At 44.0% G+C, this 17960-nt stretch overlaps 1 protein-coding gene across 1 annotated transcript in view; it reads right to left on the reverse strand.

The window, feature by feature from the left end:
* tmprss15 (transmembrane serine protease 15) overlaps positions 1-17960 on the reverse strand; it is an 87522-nt gene that overhangs the window by 24628 nt on the left and 44934 nt on the right. Inside the window, exons 10-16 of the mRNA XM_080203205.1 lie at positions 16335-16440; positions 15101-15251; positions 13040-13184; positions 11500-11589; positions 9149-9274; positions 5298-5438; positions 93-203 (exon numbers count right to left, since the gene is read on the reverse strand). Of these exons, the coding sequence (XP_080059331.1) occupies positions 93-203; positions 5298-5438; positions 9149-9274; positions 11500-11589; positions 13040-13184; positions 15101-15251; positions 16335-16440 (870 nt within the window). The remainder of the gene's footprint in view (positions 1-92; positions 204-5297; positions 5439-9148; positions 9275-11499; positions 11590-13039; positions 13185-15100; positions 15252-16334; positions 16441-17960) is intronic.

The following is a 17960-nucleotide window of genomic DNA, read 5'->3' on the forward strand; positions in this document are numbered from 1 at the left end:
TCAACCCCCATGTTCTGAAAAATTGGTCCATGTACAGAGTAGAATATTTTACATCTGCACAACCAGCAAAGTCTACGGCCAAAGGTACTCACCACAATGTCTTTCATCAGAACCATCATCACAGTCTTGATGACCATTGCATAACTTGTCCATGAAGATACATTGCCCATTTGCACACCGATAATCTGTGGGAGCGCAGGGAGCTACAGAGACAAAGAACAAAGTCATTGGAATTTAAGATGAGGCTTCATTCTGTCTAAATGAATACGTTACGTGTTACCCTTACACAGAGTAGGCCAGAGATTGATCTTTCCTGGATTAGATCTCAGCGTGACAGAGGAGAACGGATTTACACACTGAACCTTTCAGAGAGAAAAGGAGAATGTGCAGGGCAAAGTGAATTGAGCAGGAGAAACAGGTCTGACTAGATTGTTCTGTAGAGAGCTGGCCTATACTCACAGGCCAGATGGTGACTTTCCGTACAGTAAACAGATGTACAACTCTTAACTCTCATTTCTGTACCTTTTTGTTGCAACTTCACCAACTTGCAAAGGACTTTACAGTGAATGAACTGCTTTCGAAGTGTGGTCACTATTATAAGGCAGGCAACAGTAGCTGCCAATCTGAGCACAGTAAGATCCCACAGCGAGCATGAGATACTGACCTGCAATATGTTTACTGACTTTGGTTGAAAAATACCATACATCGCAGAATGCAAATCGATCTTGCTTATTAGATGACCCCATTTTTCTGACCCCAAGAAGCAAGTTTTTCGCACATATGTTAAGTCACTTTTCAGTCATGACAAGCTACTTTTGTTAGCTTCAATTGTTCACACCACAAATGGATGCTTTACCTATAACTTGGAGTAAAAGACCAAGCAGGCAATACTGTCGTGTTGTGAAGGTGCGTGGCAGTTTAGGACATGCCCACAATGGCAGACACCATGTGATGAACTACAAAGATGGCAGCCCACCCACACCAACACTGGTGGCTCACTTTTATACTGACCATCAAAGTCAATCCCCATTTTTGGAGTGTGTTTTTGGACTTCAAGTAGATCGACTTAAACACCAACAACTGTGAGGAATATTGGGCAACCTTCCTGTGATCTTTAGAGAGAAAATGTTGGAAAATCTCAACAGGTCTGGCAGCATCTGTAAGGAGAGTAAGGAGCTGATGTTTTGAGTTCAGATGACCATTTGTCAAAGCTAAGAGGCATAGAAAGTGGGAGATATTTATTCTGTAGGGGGATCCATTCCCCCTTCTTGCGATCTTCTTTTGAAATAAAGCCCTGGGATCTTCTAGGCAGTCAGAGCAAATCAATCAGAACATGGAAACATGTTTAAAAAAACAAACTTAAATGCAGTCTATCTGAGCGCACGCAGCTTTTGAAAAAAGTAGATGAATTAATGGTCCAAAATAGATAAATGATTTAATTATGAATCCAGAGATATGGTTATGGGGTGACCAAGGCCAGGGTGACATGGGGAGGCAATGGCCTCGTGGCATTATTGCTAAATTATTAATCCAGAAACTCAGCCAATATTCTGGGGAAACAGGTTCGAATCCCACCATGGCAGATGGTAGAATTTGAATTCAATAAAAAATAATTTGGAATTAAGAATCTACCAGTGACCATGAAACCATTGTCGATTGTCAGAAAAAGGCTATCTGGTTCACTAATGTCCTTCAGGGAAAAGGAAAATCTGCTGTCCTTATTTGGTCTGGCCTACATGTGACTCCAGAGCCACAGCAATGTGGTTGACTCTCAACTGCCTTCCGAGGGTAACTAGGGATGGGTAATAAAGGCTGGCCAGCCAGTGATGCCAATGTCACTCGAATAAGAAAAAGACTGGGAATTAAATATTCAATGTTTCATTTAGGAAGCATAGGCAAAAATTAAAAGAGGTGGGGTAGTGTTGTTAATAAGGGATGAGATTAGTACATGAGTGATGAAGGATCTTAGAGGGGCGGCACGGTGGTACAATAGTTGGCACACAGTTCCAGGGGCCTGGGTTCGATTCCTGGCTTGGGTCATTGTGGAACAGATTTAGGATTGAGTTGAGGAGGAGTTTTTTCACCAAAAGGTTGTGAATCTGTGGAATTCCCTGCCCACTGAAGCAGTTGAGGCTACCTCACTGAATGTTTTTAAGGCAAGGATAGATTTATTTTTGGACAGTAAAGGAATTAAGGGTTATGGTGAGTGGGCGGGTAAGTGGAGCTGAGTCCACAAAAAGATCAGCCATGATCTTATTGAATGGTGGAACAGGCTCAAAGGGCCAGATGGCCTACTCCTGCTCCTAGTTCTTATGTCCTCATGTTCTGTGTGGAGCCTGCACATTCTTCCTGTGCCTGCTTGAGTTTCCTCCAGGTGCTCCGGTTTTCTCTTGCAGTCTAAAGATGTGCGGGTTAGGTGCAATAGACATGCTAAATTGCCCCTTAGTGTCCTGGGATGCATAGGTTAGAGGGATTGGGGGGTGTAAATATGTGGGGTTATGGGGATAGGGCCTGAGTGGGATTGTTATTGGTGCAGATTCGATGGGCCGAATGTCCTCCTTCTGCACTTTAGAGATTTGATGATCCAGAGGGTCACGATGTAAAGTCAGTTTGGATGGAAGAAAGCAACAGCAGGGGCAGCACATTGGTGGGCAATGTTTACACATCACCCACTGGAGGAGTAATGTTGGGCATGACATAAATAAGGAAATTAGAGCTACATTTAACATCAGTAATATTGTAATGATGGACAACTTCAATTTATGTATAATTTGGGTAAAGCTAATTAGCACTAATACGACAGAGGATGAATTACTGGAGCACTAATGAGATATGTTTCTGGAGCAACGCATTGAATAGCCAATTAGAGATTGGGCTATTGCAGATTTAGTATTAAGTAATGAGAAAGGATTAATTAATAACCTTGCTGTAAAGAAGCCTTTACATATGGACATGCATATGGATTAGGAGCAGGAGTAGGCCACTTGGCCCTCAAGCCTGCTTTGCCATTCAATAAGATCATGGCTTACCTAATTTCACTTCAACCCCACATATCCTGCCACCCCCCCCCCCCCCCCAATAACTTTCCTCCCTTCTCCTTCCCCCCACCTATTGTTAATGAAGAATGTAGCTAGCATATTTAAAGATTTTGCTTCCACTGCCTTTGGAGGAAGAGAGTTCTAGAGACTCACAAGCCTTTGAGAGAAAATAACTCTCCTCATCTCTGCCTTAAATGAGTGACCCTTTATTTTTAATCAGTGACCTCTAGTTCTAGATTCCCCGACAAGAGGAAGCATCCTCTCCATGTCAATACCCACAAGTATCTTAAAAGTTTTGAACAAGTTACTTTACTTTAGGAACTTTCAAGCAGTTATTGGATAGGCACATGGAGCACACCAGAATGATAGGGAGTGGGATAGCTTGATCTTGGGATTGGACATAGCTCGGCACAACATTGAGGGCCGAAGGGCCTGTACTGTGTTGTAATGTTCTACGTTCTATGAATAAGTTAACTCTTACTCTTTTAAACTCTAGTGGATTCAAACCTAACCTCTCCGACCTTGACCTGCTCATCCCTGGTATTGGCCCATTAAACCTTCTCTGAACTGCTTTTAATGTGTTTACATCTTTCATTAGATAATAAGATCAATACAGTACACAATGCTCCAGATGTGGTATCACAATACTCTGTAGAACTGAAGCATAATCTCTTTATTTATATAACCAAATCCGCTCAATATAAACAATAATATTATACTCATAGAACTCATAGAAGCCCTACAGTGCAGAACGAGGCCAATTGGCCCTTTGTGTCTCCATCAACAACAATCCCACCCAAGCCCTATCCCTGCGATGCCTTAAATTTATCCACTAATCCTTCTGACCCGTGATCCTGAGACACTAAGGAGAAACTTAGCGTGGCTAATGCACCTAACCTGCACATCTTTGGAGGAAACCAGAGCACCCAGAGGAAACCCACGCAGCCATGGGGAGAACATGCAAACTTCACACAGACAGTGATCCAAGTCAGGAATTGAACCCATGTCCCTGGAGCTGTGAGGCAGCAGTACTAAATACTGTGCCACCGTGCTGCCCACTCTATTAGCTTTCCTGATTACTCACTGTATCTGTGTACTAGCCTTTTGTGACTCATGTACTAGGACACCCAGATCCCTCTGCACCTCAGAGCTTTGCAATTCTCATCATTTAGATAATAAGCTTTTTTTCATTCTTCCTGTCAATGCGGACAGTTTCACATTTGCCCACATCATACTCCATTTGTCAGAGTTTTGTTCACTCATTTAACCGATCTATGTTCTTTTGTAGCCTCCTTACACCCTCCTCACAATTTATTTTCCTATCCATTTTTGTGTCACCAGCGAATTTTGCAACCATACCTTCGGCCCCTTCATCCAAGTCATTTATATCAGTGGTACATTGGGGAAGAGTGATATGATGGAACTTTACATCAAGTTTGAAAGCAATATAGCTCTGAGACTGGGCTCTTAAATCTGAACAAAGGAAATTAAGGTGTGAGGGGCAAATTGGCCATGATGGATTGGGAAAATACACTAAAAACTTTGATGGTGGGCAGACAATGGCTGATATTTGGTTTACAACAAATAAACATTTCTCTGCGGCACAAACATCCAGCAGCAAAGCTAAAGCAACTGTGGCTAATGAAAGAAGTTGAAAGACTGCATTAGATCAAAGAAAGTGGCTTCCAAGGCAACCAGAAAAAGTGGTAAGCCCGAAACTTGGAGTAAGTTGGAATTCATCAAAGGAGCCAAGAAACTGATAAGTAGGCTGAATGGTCCACTCATTCAGTGGTGGGTGCGTGGAATGGGCTGCCAGCGGTGGTGGTGGAGGCGGATTCGATAGGGTCTTTTAAGAGACTTTTGGGTAAGGACATGACACTTAGTAAGATAGAGGGTTATAGATAAGCCTAGTAGGTAGGGATATGTTCGGTGCAACTTGTGGGCCGAAGGGCCTGTTTGTGCTGTAGTTTTTCTTCCATGTTCCTGTTCTTCTACGTCCTGATGTCCATCTAAGAAGATGGACAGATCATGATTTAACATCTGATGCGAAAGACAGCACCTCTGGTGGTACAGCACTCTCTCAGTATTGCACCAAGTGCCAATTCTAGATTTTACACATTGAAACTCTTACGTAAAGCTTCTGGCTCAGAGGTGAGAACTTGATGGATCAGTTAACATTTTACAATACAGCTCGAATCATTATGATTCAATATTGGGACTGGTTTATCCAATGGCTGAAGCAAAATGAGACTGTTGTACCTGGCAATCCCAAGTGGAATCCCGTTGTAAAATTTGCCAGGAATCCTTTCCTGGTTCCCAACTTGTCTGAGGTGAAATAAACTGTCATTTCACTTTTGGTGGAGAAGAGGTCATTTACAGGTTGGTAACCTGTATACACACCTAGAACCAGAAAACAAAAAAAAGGTAGGGCGCAGTTCAGTTTTAATAAAGCTTAGACACAAAGCATTTCTTCAACATTACCCTTCGTTTCACAGTTCATTCATTTTTGAACATCTCAACGATGAATTGCCTGTGGCGTTTGTTACAGTAAGAAGTCTGACGACACCAGGTTTAAGTCCAACCGGTTTATTTGACAGTAAGTTCACAAGCTTTCGAGGTTTCCCTCTTCGTCAAGTGAATGCAGAGTTCTGGCATCAGACAGAGCATATGACAGTACAGACAGTTTACAGATTACTGATTAGAATGCAAATCTTTATACCTAGCCTGCTGTTCAAGTCCTAAAGTGGCCAACAATGTGAGTGGAAGGAGCACTGAGCACAGGTTAAAGAGATGTGTATTGTCTCCAGACAGCACAGTAAGTGAGGTTTTGCAAACCCAGGCAAGTCACGGGGGTTACAGATAGTGTGAGATGAACCCAAGATCCCCGTTGAGACCGTCCTCATGTGTGCAGAACTTGGCTATCAGTCTCTGCTCAGCGACTCTGCGCTGTTGTGTGTCATGAAGGCCACCTTGGAGAATGCTTACCCGAAGGTCAGAGGCCAAACTCTCCATTGACCTGACAAAGAGAGAAACCCCGAAAGCTTGTGAGTTTACTATCAAATAAATCAGTTGGACTTAAACTTGGTGTTGTCAGACTTCTTACTGTGTTTACCTCAGTCCAACGCCGGCATCTCCACATCGTGTCTGTTACACACAGGGTTGGTCAAGTTGACATTGCTACGTGGGAAATAAAAAAGTCCACTTTACAGTATCAAGAAGGCGTTGTATTTATCCAGCACTTTTCATGGTCCCAGATCACATCAATTAGCTAATTACCTACTTACAAAGCACGGTCTTCTCTTGCAATGCTGGGAGACCTAGCGGCATTATTGCTAGGCTACTGGGTGGAATGTTGATACAGTGATTAGCCCTGCTGCCTCACAGCGCCAGGGACTCGGGTTTGATTCCCGGCTTGGGTCACTGTCTGCGCGGAGTCTGCACATTCTACTTGTGTCTGTGTGAGTTTCCTCTGGTCTTTCCCCAGAGTCTGAAACACGTGCAGGTTAGGTGCGTTGGCCATGCTAAATTCTCCCTCAGTGTACCCGAACAGGCGCCGGAGTGTGGCAACAAGGACATTTTCACAGTAACTTCATTGCAGTGTTAATGTAAACCTACCTGTGGCACTAATGAGTAAACTTTAAACTTTATTAATCCCTAAACACAGCCAATGTTCTGGGGACCCGGGTTCAAATCCCACCATTGCGGATGATGCAATCTGAACTCAATACTAAAAATTCTGGAATTAAGAATTTACTGAAATTATTGTCGGAAAAACCCATCTGGTTCACTAATGTCCTTTAGGGAAGGAAATTTGCCACCCTTACCTGATCTGGCCTACACGCAACTCTACAGCAATGTGCTTGACTGAGAACTGTCCTCTGAAATGGCTTTGCAAGTCACTCAGTTTAAGGGGCAACTAGAGATGGGCAATAAATGCTGGCCAGCCAGTGATGCCCATGTCCCATGAACAAAATATGGTGGCTGGATTGCGGAACAGCTCTTTCCCAAAGCCAGTGAAATGAAATGATGCCACAGTCCCAGAGGACCATCCACTGCTCTCCCACTTGAGAGAGAGCTGACTGGTGGCGGTTCAACCTGAGAGTCACGGTTGAGAAGGTGGGGCCTTTAGGAATAGCTTCAGCCGGTACCCGTGAATTGGACCCGTGTCGTTGGTGTCACTCTGCATGACTAACCAGCCGACCAAAGCCGGAAATTAAAGTTTATTTCTTTGTCGCAAGTAGATTTGCATTTACTGTGAAAATCCCCCAGTCGCCACAACCCGGCACCTATTAGAGTACACTGAGGGAGAATTTAGCATGGCTGGTGCACCCTAACCAACACGTCTTTCGGACTGTGGGAGGAAACTGAGGAAACCCACGGGGAGCATGTGCAAACTCCGCACAGACAGTGACCCGAGCCGGGAATCAAACCTGGATGGCTGGAATCATTTAGCACTCAGCAATGTCTGGTTAACAGTAATGTGTCAGTGACTAGATTATCTGGTTTTAGTGATGTCGGTCGAGGGATAAATATTGGACAGGATGTAGGGTCAGAGAATCACAGAATGATACGACACAGTGGGTTCACGTTTATCCCACACTTTTAGTAGAAATGTCCAATTATTTCCATTCCCTACAGCTCTTTCCCTGTATGTTCCAATGCTTCAATTCTCTTTTGGAAAGTCACTACTGAACCTGCTTCCACAGCCCTTTCAGGCAGTGCATTCCAGTTCGTAATAACTGACTGCATCAAAACATATTTCCTCATATTGTCTCTGTTCCTTTTGACAATCATCTTGAATTTGTGACCCCTTGTCCTTTGTGCCAATGGAAACAACTTCTCCATCAGAATGGCTGTCTAACCTCCCCTAAACCTTCTCTGCTCTAAGGAGAATGGCTTAAACTTCACATAACTGAACTCACTCACCCCAGTACGATTCCAATAAATCCGATCTGCATCCAAGATCCTAATATCATTCTGAAGCATGGTACTTAGACTTTTTTCTATTCATTCGTGGGATGTGAGCATCGTTGGCTGAATCAGCATTTATTGCCCATCCCCGAGGGCATTTAAGAGTCAGCGATATTGCTGTGAGTCTGGAGTTGTGCGTAAGCCAGACCAGATGAGGATGACAGATTTCTTTCCCTGAAGGGCATTCATGAACCAGATGGGTTTTTACGACAATCAACAATGGGTTCCATGTTCATAAGTAGACTTTTAATTTCAGATTTTATTATTGAATTCAAATTTCACCCATCTGTCATGGTGGGATTCGAACCTGAGTCTCCAGAGCAATATCCTGGGGCTCTGGCCTTCCAGTCCAGTGACAGTACCACTGTGACACTGCCTCCCCAAATTGAACACAATACTCCAGCTAAGAGCTAAACTATGATTCATGAAGGCTTAGCTTTAGTTCCTTGATATGTATTCTGTGCATTTATTAATAATTTTGCTTACCCTTAATTGCCTTTGAGAAGTGGTGGCGAGCCCCATTACAAAGAGAGGAGATTTTATGGCACAGTGATAGTGTCACTTCCACTGAACCAGAAGCTCCAGGTTCAAGCCCAATGCCAGGACTTATTGTCCATGAAAGGAGCATTCAACACAGCTCAGTGGACAGGTTGGAAATCCTTCCATCACTTTCCCACTATTCACCAAATGGTAGATGGAAATAGTTTGGGTGTGAAGATACATGGACAACAACACTACAATCTGTGAAGTGCAGGTGCTCCCACTATGCCGGGAGGAGGGTTCCAGGATTTTGACCCAGGAACAGTGAAGGAATAGGGATATATTTCTAAGTTCAGGATGGTGTGGATTTGGAGGTGATGCTATTCCCAATGCCCTTGCCCTTCCATGTGCCAGAGGCTGTGTGTTAGGGAGGTGCTGTTGAAAAAGCCTTGGCGATGATGCTCACAATGACTGTTCAGGGACAGGAAGTATGTGGCTTCTGCTAGTTATTGCTGTACCATGTTACAACGGAATCCATGCATGAGGAATCATAAGGAGACTCACATTTTGCTAATGAGCAGAGTGGTGATTTAGAAATACACCAGGGCAAGTTGAAACTAGTAAGAGAGAATGAATAAAACAATGAAGGTGACGCTTACCCATCAGTAATGAATCTTTTCCTCTCCCATCTCTGACCTCCAACACGTCATAATTCTTTTCTAAACTGAAGTCTTCAAAATGGAGTTGGATATTTTTGCCCTTGCCTGCCATTAAATACCATGTACCTGAAATAAAATAAAACATATGTGGAGGATTCGGTGAAAGACGGAACATAAGAACATAAGAAATAGGAGCAGGAGTAGGCCATCTAGCCCTTCGAGCCTGTCCCACCATTCAATAAGATCATGGCTGATCTGAAGTGGCTCAGTTCCACTTTCCCGCTGTCCGCCCATAACCTTTAAGAACATAAGAACATAAGAAATAGGAGCAGGAGTAGGCCATCTGGCCCTTCGAGCCTGCCCCGCCATTCAATAAGATCATGGCTGATCTGTCGTGGCTCAGTTCCACTTTCCCGCCCTCTCCCCATAACCCTTAATCCCCTCTCTTATCAAAAACCCATCAACCCGCTTCTTAAAAATATTTAGCGAGGCAGCCTCCACCACTTCAACGGGCAGAGAATTCCAGATATTCACCACCCTTTGAGTGAAGAAGTTCCTCCTCAACTCCGTTCTGAACCGCCCCCCCTTTATCTTGAGGCTGTGCCCCCTAGTCCTACTGTCTTTTTTGAGCGGGAAGAGTCTTTCCACCTCTATCCTATCCATCCCATTCATCATCTTATACGTCTCAATGAGATCTCCCCTCATTCTTCTAAACTCTAACGAGTACAAGCCTAGTTTATTCAGCCTCTCCTCATAGCTCAACCCCCTCAACTCCCCTGTCTATCAGAAATCTATCTACCCGTGTCTTAAATATATTTAGCGAGGTAGCCTCCACCACTTCAACGGGCAGAAAATTCCAGAATTATTTTGAGGCTGTGCCTTCTAGTTCTGTTTTCCTTTCTGAATGGAGAAAGTCATCAATGGGAATTGGAATCCTTACTTAGTTAAAGCACCCTATGTCATCTCACTTGCTTAGTCCAGGAGCAACGTGACACAAAACCTCTGTCAGCTCATCTTGAAGGGTGGATGGACAACATCTATTGGCACTTAGACCAAAGAGTATAAAAAACAAAGAAAAGTACAGAACAGGGATGGGCCCTTCAGCCCTCCAAGCCTGCGCTGATCATGATGCCCTTACTATACTTAAAAAAACAATGTTTGCCCTTGCGATGTGAGGGGAAATAATACCCATGCTAATAATTATGGAGGAGAATAGTTAGCCACGTTGCCATGTTAATAATTGTGTTCAGCGAAAGGGTTAAAGGGGCCAAACCAAAAAAAAAGCCGGTTAAGAGTTTAACAGCAGAGATATTCATATCAGTATATTAAGTTGCTGTTTCCAGGCAAAAAATGACTATCCAAGTGACAGACCTTTCAGATAAGCAGGAGTTGGGGAGTGGTGGGGAGTGGGATGGGACCATCTTAGCCTGGGAGAGGCCATTGAACATTGAACCAGATATTTAGAATGGGAGAATTAATTTGTGTTTTAACATTCATTTGCATTTGGAGTGTCCAAAGACAGTTGGAACAATAACTTACAGATGCAATTAAAACATCATGCTGATTGGATATTATAATTAACAAGCTTAAGATGACAGTAATTGGTTTTAATATCCGTACCTTATGAATGATGTAATCTTAATCAATTATTGTGACAGGATAGAGATAACTCCCTGGCTGATTGGTATATGCCAATTACTTGTAATTGAATTTGAAACTATAACTGCTTGCGTATTTCTGACTTCTGTACTCCGACTGGTCTTGATGACTTAAGTCAGGGTCCTAGAGCTATAGTCCTTCAGCAAATCATCTTGAACCACTCTGTAACTTTGGCTGGCTGTTTGAGCAGAACAGTAGTTGTAACTACATTAACAAGCAAAGTATCAAAAAAGCCCCGCAACATGAAGGATTCTGTATCCCCTGTCTATGTTAGAGAGTGATCTTCTCTTGTTGGAAGAGAACCAGCTCCTCAGGCTTGCTACGCAAGGAGGTAAACTGCAAGATATTGCTTTGGAGATTGGACAATTTGGATTGTTTGTGAATGAGACAGGAACACTGCAAGCATTGGTGTGAGATTGGTAGAGGCGCAAGGTGGGGGAATTGTGGGGGTGTAGATGAGAACAGAAGTCAGGGGTGTCTCCCTGTCAGAATCTTTCTCTTTTCTCCTGATACATAGCTGAACTTGAATGGGAGTGGTGAGGGATCATCAGTGAAAGAGAAATGTTGGGAATTGCACAGGGGAACCACAATGGAGAGAATAAGAAACATTCTGATTCAAGCGCACCATCTATTCTCAAATCAATAATGTGAATAAAAAAATCCAACTGTTAGTGAAGGAGAGCCTTACTTACAAAATGCATGATTAACGTAGTTTCTGGGGTAATTCATTGAACTGAAGGTCGTGTTTGGTTCCCATAGTTCCAATGGACCTCCACAATCAGCTGTAAAAAGAAGATAATTTTTGGGAATAAATGATGTACAGTGTAACAGAGCAGTGATCAGACTTTTCACCAGGCAGGAATCTCCTTTCAGTTTTCTCTCTTCTTGCCCTCATTGGGCATGGGGTCCCATGGGCATTGGTGACCTCTCGATCATTCATCATCTCACCCACACAGGAACCTGCCTTTCTCTAATATCTTACCATGTCTTCCAGAAACAGTGCGGCAAATTTTCCCTTTCCGCACACCACGGGAATCATAGCGGGCGAGAGGGGCAGACCATGGATCCGTTGACCTCGGGTGAGCCTGGCCAGAAAATCCCACCCAATGTGCTTCAGGTAACGGCTTAACCTGAAGTGAGATCACACTTCAGGGATTACCTTCAGCAGAGATAGAGAGTGTGTTTTCCTGACTGAGAAGGCATGAGTAGCACAAAACATGGATTTTTGTTCATTGGCCTGGTGTACTACAGGTTTAAGCCCCACTCTAGGATTTGAGTTGACGGTCAGTTTAGCTCAGTTGGCTGGACCACTGGTTCGTGATACAGAGTGCAGCTAATAGCATGGGTTCAATTCCCATACCAGCTGAGGCCCCACCTTCTCAATCTTGCCCCCCACCTGAGTTGTGGTGATTCTTCCCCCCACCCCATCAAAGGGGAGAGCAGCCTATGGTCATCTTTCACTTTCTGTAGGATTTGAGTACCTAATCTGAAATTCCACTCCAAAGTGGCCTCGATGACTGCACTGTTGGACATGGTTCATCTGAGATCTCAGATTGAGGTCCCGTTTGCTTCTTTCCATGATACAATATAAAAGACTGACTAACACCATTGGGATTTTGCCCATCATGTGTCCATCAACCGATGCCACCCTGTAAGTTAACTGGTCAATCATCTCCTTGTTACTGTGGGACATAGCTCATATTAAGCATTTGTTGTACTGGTGTACAAAATAACAGACACTTCAAAAGCGATCCAGGTATAAGGCGTTCTGAGATGCTTTTCTGTTATAATGCTGTGTGCAAAGCAAATATTATTCTAATTCCAAAACTATTCTTCCAGGCAAACCCAATTCTGCTCTAAGTCAAATCTGACCACAGTCAGGGAAGATTGGATGAGTTTCTCTCTTCATGCTTAGCTCAGGAACCAACTGAGGATAATTGCAGCCTGCGACAGTTTTAAATGAAGTTCTGCAAATGCAGATTGGAAATGGAGAATGGAAACTTCTTATCATTCATTCATTTATCTACACCCTAGCTATGACTATATCAGTACATTCTACACTCTCTTATTTCCTTCTCTATGAATGGTATGCTTTGTCTGTATAGCGCAAGACACAATACTTTTCGCTGTATGTTAATACGTGACAAGAATAAATCAAATCAAAATCAAATCAAAAGGTCTCTTTATCAGTCTGCCCCATAAGTATATATCCACATGACGTTTCATACTCACTGGGCCCTGGAGGTGGTGTTGTGGGTTTCGGTTCCGCTGTTGGCTCTGGGTATTCACTCTTTTTGCAGGTGCCATTTGTCAGAAAGATGTCATCCAATGCAATGTCCGAGAAGCTGCCAGTATTCTTCATAGCTTCAAAGACAATCTGAGTGATGCATGAGTGAGTGTGCAGAAACACATGTTAGAGTGCTGAACTATTAACACCTCAGCTGACCTCCTCTTTCTCCTTCCAATGGAGTTTTGCCGAATCTGCCTCAGTGTTGTGAATCTTTGGAATTCTCTACCCCAGAGGATTTTAAATGCTCGATCATTGATGCTGGAAAATACGGATTACTGGTTTCTAAGAGATTTAAGGGATATGGGGAGCAGGCAGGTAATGGAAGTTGAAGATCAAGATCAGCCATGATGAGACTGAATGCGGACCTGCTCGATAGTACACGTGGTCTACTTCTGCTCCCATTTCTCATTCTCGTACAATGCCTGCAGACTCCTTGCATTCAGACGGTCACGGGATCTCCCTGTTCATCTTCCAGGGTATTTATGGGGTATGCCCAGCTGGAGACGGAAAGATCTGGGTCAACCTGTGTTTAGTTGTTGGTTGAGGGACAAATATTGCCCGGAATGCTGGGAACAAGGGAGGAGCCGGTGTAGTGATGGCAGTGTAATCCCCAAGGCAGTAATCTGGGGATTATTGGAGTTTATGCATGTCTACATATATTTCCTTCAGTGCCCTGGTTTCCTCCCACAGTCCAAAGATCATAGAGTCCCTACAGCCCAGAAGGAGGCCATTTGGCCCATCGAGTCTGCACCAGCCACAGTCCCACCCAGCCCCTATCCCCATAGCCCCACATATTCACCCTGCTAGCTCCCTAACACTAAAAGAAAATTTCTCATGGCTAATCAACCTAACCCACACATCTTTGGACTGTGGGAGGAAAATGGAACACCCAGGGGGAACCCACACAGGGAGAAAGTGCAAACTCCACACAGTCAGTGACCCAAGCCAGGAATCAAATCCTGATCTCTGGCGCTGTGAGGCAGCAATGCTAACCACTAAACCACTTTGCAGGTTAGGTGGATTAGCCATGCTAAGTTACCCCTGAGTGTCCAAAAATATGCAGGTTAGGTGGATTGACCATGCTAAATTGCCCCTTAGGGTCTAAAGGTATGTAGATCAGTGGGGTAAATACATGGGGTTGCAGGGCTAGTTGAGGAGTGGGGGGGATACTCGGTCGGAGAGTCAGTATAGGCTTGATGGGCCGAATGGTATCCTCTGCATTGCAGAGATTCTATAGAACTTCTCTGTTCTTCTTTGCAATAGGGCTGTAGGAATTTTACTGCTTTTTATTCATTCATGGGATGTGGTAGTCCCTGGCTAGATTAAGATTTATTGCCCATTCCTGAGGGCATTTAAGTGTCAACTGCATTGCTGTGACTCTGGAATCACATGTAGGCTCGACCAAGTAAGGACGGCAGATTTCCTTCTCTAAAAAACATTAGTGAACTGGATGGGTTTTTGTGAAATTGGTTTCATGGTCATCAGTAGGTTTTTAATTCTAGTTTTTTTTCGCCAGAATTTAAATTTCATTATCTGCCATGGCGCGATTTGAATTCTTGTCCCCAGTTCATTAGCCTGGATCCCTGGATTAGTAGTTCAGTGACATCGCCACTTGCCATTGTGACCAGAGGTTACTGACTAAAGAACCCAGAGGGACGTCAAGAAGAAATTTACTTGAGAAGTGACTTGCTATGATCTGGAAAGACACTGTCTGAAAGGGAAGTGGAAGCAGATTGAATAGTAAAAGGGAATTTGGATAAATACTTGAAAAGATAAATAATTCGAGGAATCTGAGGAATTAGGGAAGTGGGACTAATTGCATGGCTCCATCAAAGTGCTAGTACAACATTGATGGGCCGAAGTGCCTTCTTCCATGCTGTAGAATTCTACGAAACAAATAAAGCAAAGGGCAGCATTGCGGCCGCTGTCTATCAAGAACAAAGTGAGAGCCAAGGAAACGTGAGGAATAAGGATACTGTGTTAATTCACCAGCAGAGACTAACCCTGACTTCATCTGTTTCATTTATTGTCAGCTGCCCGTAGTTCCACTGATTCCCATAATTTCCTTCCTTCTGGAATGACGTCCGTGACACATTGTCGTTGCTGGTGATACGAACACGCAGCCGGGAAACGTCGAATCCATACATAAAATACCTGGGGAGAGACCAGAGTCAGACGGCCTTGTGAGTGCATGCTGACCACATGAGGATATTGCAGAGAGATGGTGAACATAAGCTTGGAATTAAGTAGCAAAGGAGGCCATTAGGTCCTTCATGTCTGTACTAAATCTTCGAAAGGGAGATCCAATCGGTGCTTTCTCTTCGGTCCTGCAGAGTATTCCTTTTCAACTGCAACATGTACCATTGAATCTGCTTCCAACACCTTTTTAGGCAATACAATCCAGATTATAGCAACTCATTCTGCAAAGAAAATTCTCTTCATCCTTCCCTCTGTGCTTCTTCCAGCCAGTGGAATCAGTTTTTCTTATTTGCTTTATCAAGCCATCTCAGAGTGAAGCCCTGTATTAACTTTCCCTTTGACCATCTCTGCCCAAGGGAGAGCTATCTGATTGTCTACAGCCTCTTTGAGGCCAAGGGCAGGTTTAATAGGTATGTACCAAATTGTGAGGGGCCTGGATAGAACAGGTGGGTAGAGGCCAGAAGGGACGGTGACAAGGGGGTGCAGATTTGCAATGATTGTCAGAAGGATTAGAGGAGAGATGAGGAAAATACCTTTCCCCAGGGCAGAAATGACAATTTCAAGGGGGCAAAAGTTCAAGGTAGAGTGGGAAGTTCAGTAGAGATGTGCAGGGGAGGTTTTTTACACAGAGTGTTGGGGGCCTGGAATACACTGCCAAGTAAGATGGTCGAGGTAGACACTTTAGCAACATTTAAGACTTATCTGGATAGACACATAAACAGTTAAGGAACAGAGGGATACAGGTGGTTGGTCTAGATAGCACAACATGACAGATGCAGACTTGGTGGGCTGAAGGACTAGTTGCCTTGTTCTCTGTGCTTTGTTCATGTCTAAATATACCCTCATTCTTGCTTATGTATCCACTCCTCCATGTCCCTGTCTTCCAATGGTCCCTTCAAAACCCAAACTTGGCCTCAAGTCACCGCTACTTCTGGAGAACGTCACCTTTTCTTTTACTCTTTCAACTCCTGTTGGTCATTGGGTCTTGTGTCTTCATTTGGTCTCTGAATAAACAATAAGTCTGAGCTCTTTACCTACCAGAAACTGAGACACCAGGGCTCAGGCTCAACAGGTAACACAGGGCTGAGGAGACTGATCTTTCTGATCTTATAGTATGGCTGCATTGGAGTCACAATATAATATCCTGGAATTAAAAGAAGAATGGGGGAAATCAGTACAACAACAGAAACCTGTACAGAGATAGATGAAACATCCCTCTTCACAAAAGTGTAAATGAATAAGAAATGGATAACTAACCCAAGATGGAGGGATGAAAGGGCTAGGTTTTAAGGCATGTTCTAAAGGAGGAGAGGAAGACAAAAGGAATTAGGGAGGCAATTTGAGTGCCTAAACAGCTAAAGGCACAATGGTGTTGATGATGGTGGAGAGACATATGGGGACTAGTCATGGCTCTGTGGGTATCATTCTTGGACCTCAGTTGGTTCAAGACACACTCATCTGAACGTGCAATTTAGGATCAGCCATGATCACACTGAATGGTGGATCAGGCTCGAAAGGCCTATTATCCTATCCTGCTCCTATGTTCTATGTTTCAATGAATTAGGCATGATGTGGATATGCTGGCGTTGGACTGGGGTAAACACAGTAAAAAGTCTGACAACACCAGGTTTAAGTCCAACCGATTTATTTGATAGTAAATTCACAAGCTTTTGGGTTTGTCCCTTCGTCAGGTGAATGGAGAGTTCTGGCCTCAGACAGAGCATATAAAGCACAGACAGTTTACAGATTACTGATTAGAATGCGAATCTTTACACCTAACCTGCTGTTCAAGACCTGAAGTGGCTGACAATGTGAGTGGAAGGAGCACTGATCACAGGTTACAGAGATGTGTATTGTCTCCAGACAGTACAGTAAGTGATGTTTTGCAAACCCAGGCAAGTCACAGGGGTTACAGATAGTGCGACATGAACCCAAGATCCCTGTTGAGACCGTCCTCATGTGTGCGGAACTTGGCTATCAGTCTCTGCTCAGCGACTCTGCGCTGTCGTGTGTCGCGAAGGCCGCCTTGGAGAATGCTTACCCGAAGGTCAGAGGCTGAATGCCCGTGACCACTGAAGTGTTCGCCAACAGTTCCCCAATGTTGGGGAGACTGTGCAGACGCTACGACAACGGATGAATGAACATCACTCGACAATCACCAGGTAAGACTGTTCCTTCCCTGTTGGTGAACACTTCGCTGGTCACGGGCATTCAGCCTCTGACCTTCGGGTAAGCATTCTCCAAGGCGGCCTTCACGACACACGACAGCGCAGAGTCGCTGAGCAGAGACTAATAGCCAGGTTCCGCACACATGAGGACGGTCTCAACAGGGATCTTGGGTTCATGTCGCACTATCTGTAACCACCATGACTTGCCTGGGTTTGCAAAACCTCACTTACTGTACTGTCTGGAGACAATACACATCTCTTTAACCTGTGATCAGTGCTCCTTCCACTCACATTGTCAGCCACTGTGGGACTTGAACAACAGGTTAGGTGTAAAGATTCGCATTCTAATCAGTAATCTGTATACTGTCTGTGCTTTATATGCTCTGTCTGAGGCCAGAACTCTCCATTCACCTGACGAAGGGACTAACCCAAAACCTAGTGAGTTTACTATCAAATAAATCAGTTGGACTTAAACCTGGTGTTGTCAGACTTTTTC

Source organism: Carcharhinus amblyrhynchos, chromosome 15 (assembly GCF_965287045.1).
Source record: "Carcharhinus amblyrhynchos chromosome 15, sCarAmb.v2.hapA, whole genome shotgun sequence".
Taxonomy (NCBI): domain Eukaryota; kingdom Metazoa; phylum Chordata; class Chondrichthyes; order Carcharhiniformes; family Carcharhinidae; genus Carcharhinus; species Carcharhinus amblyrhynchos.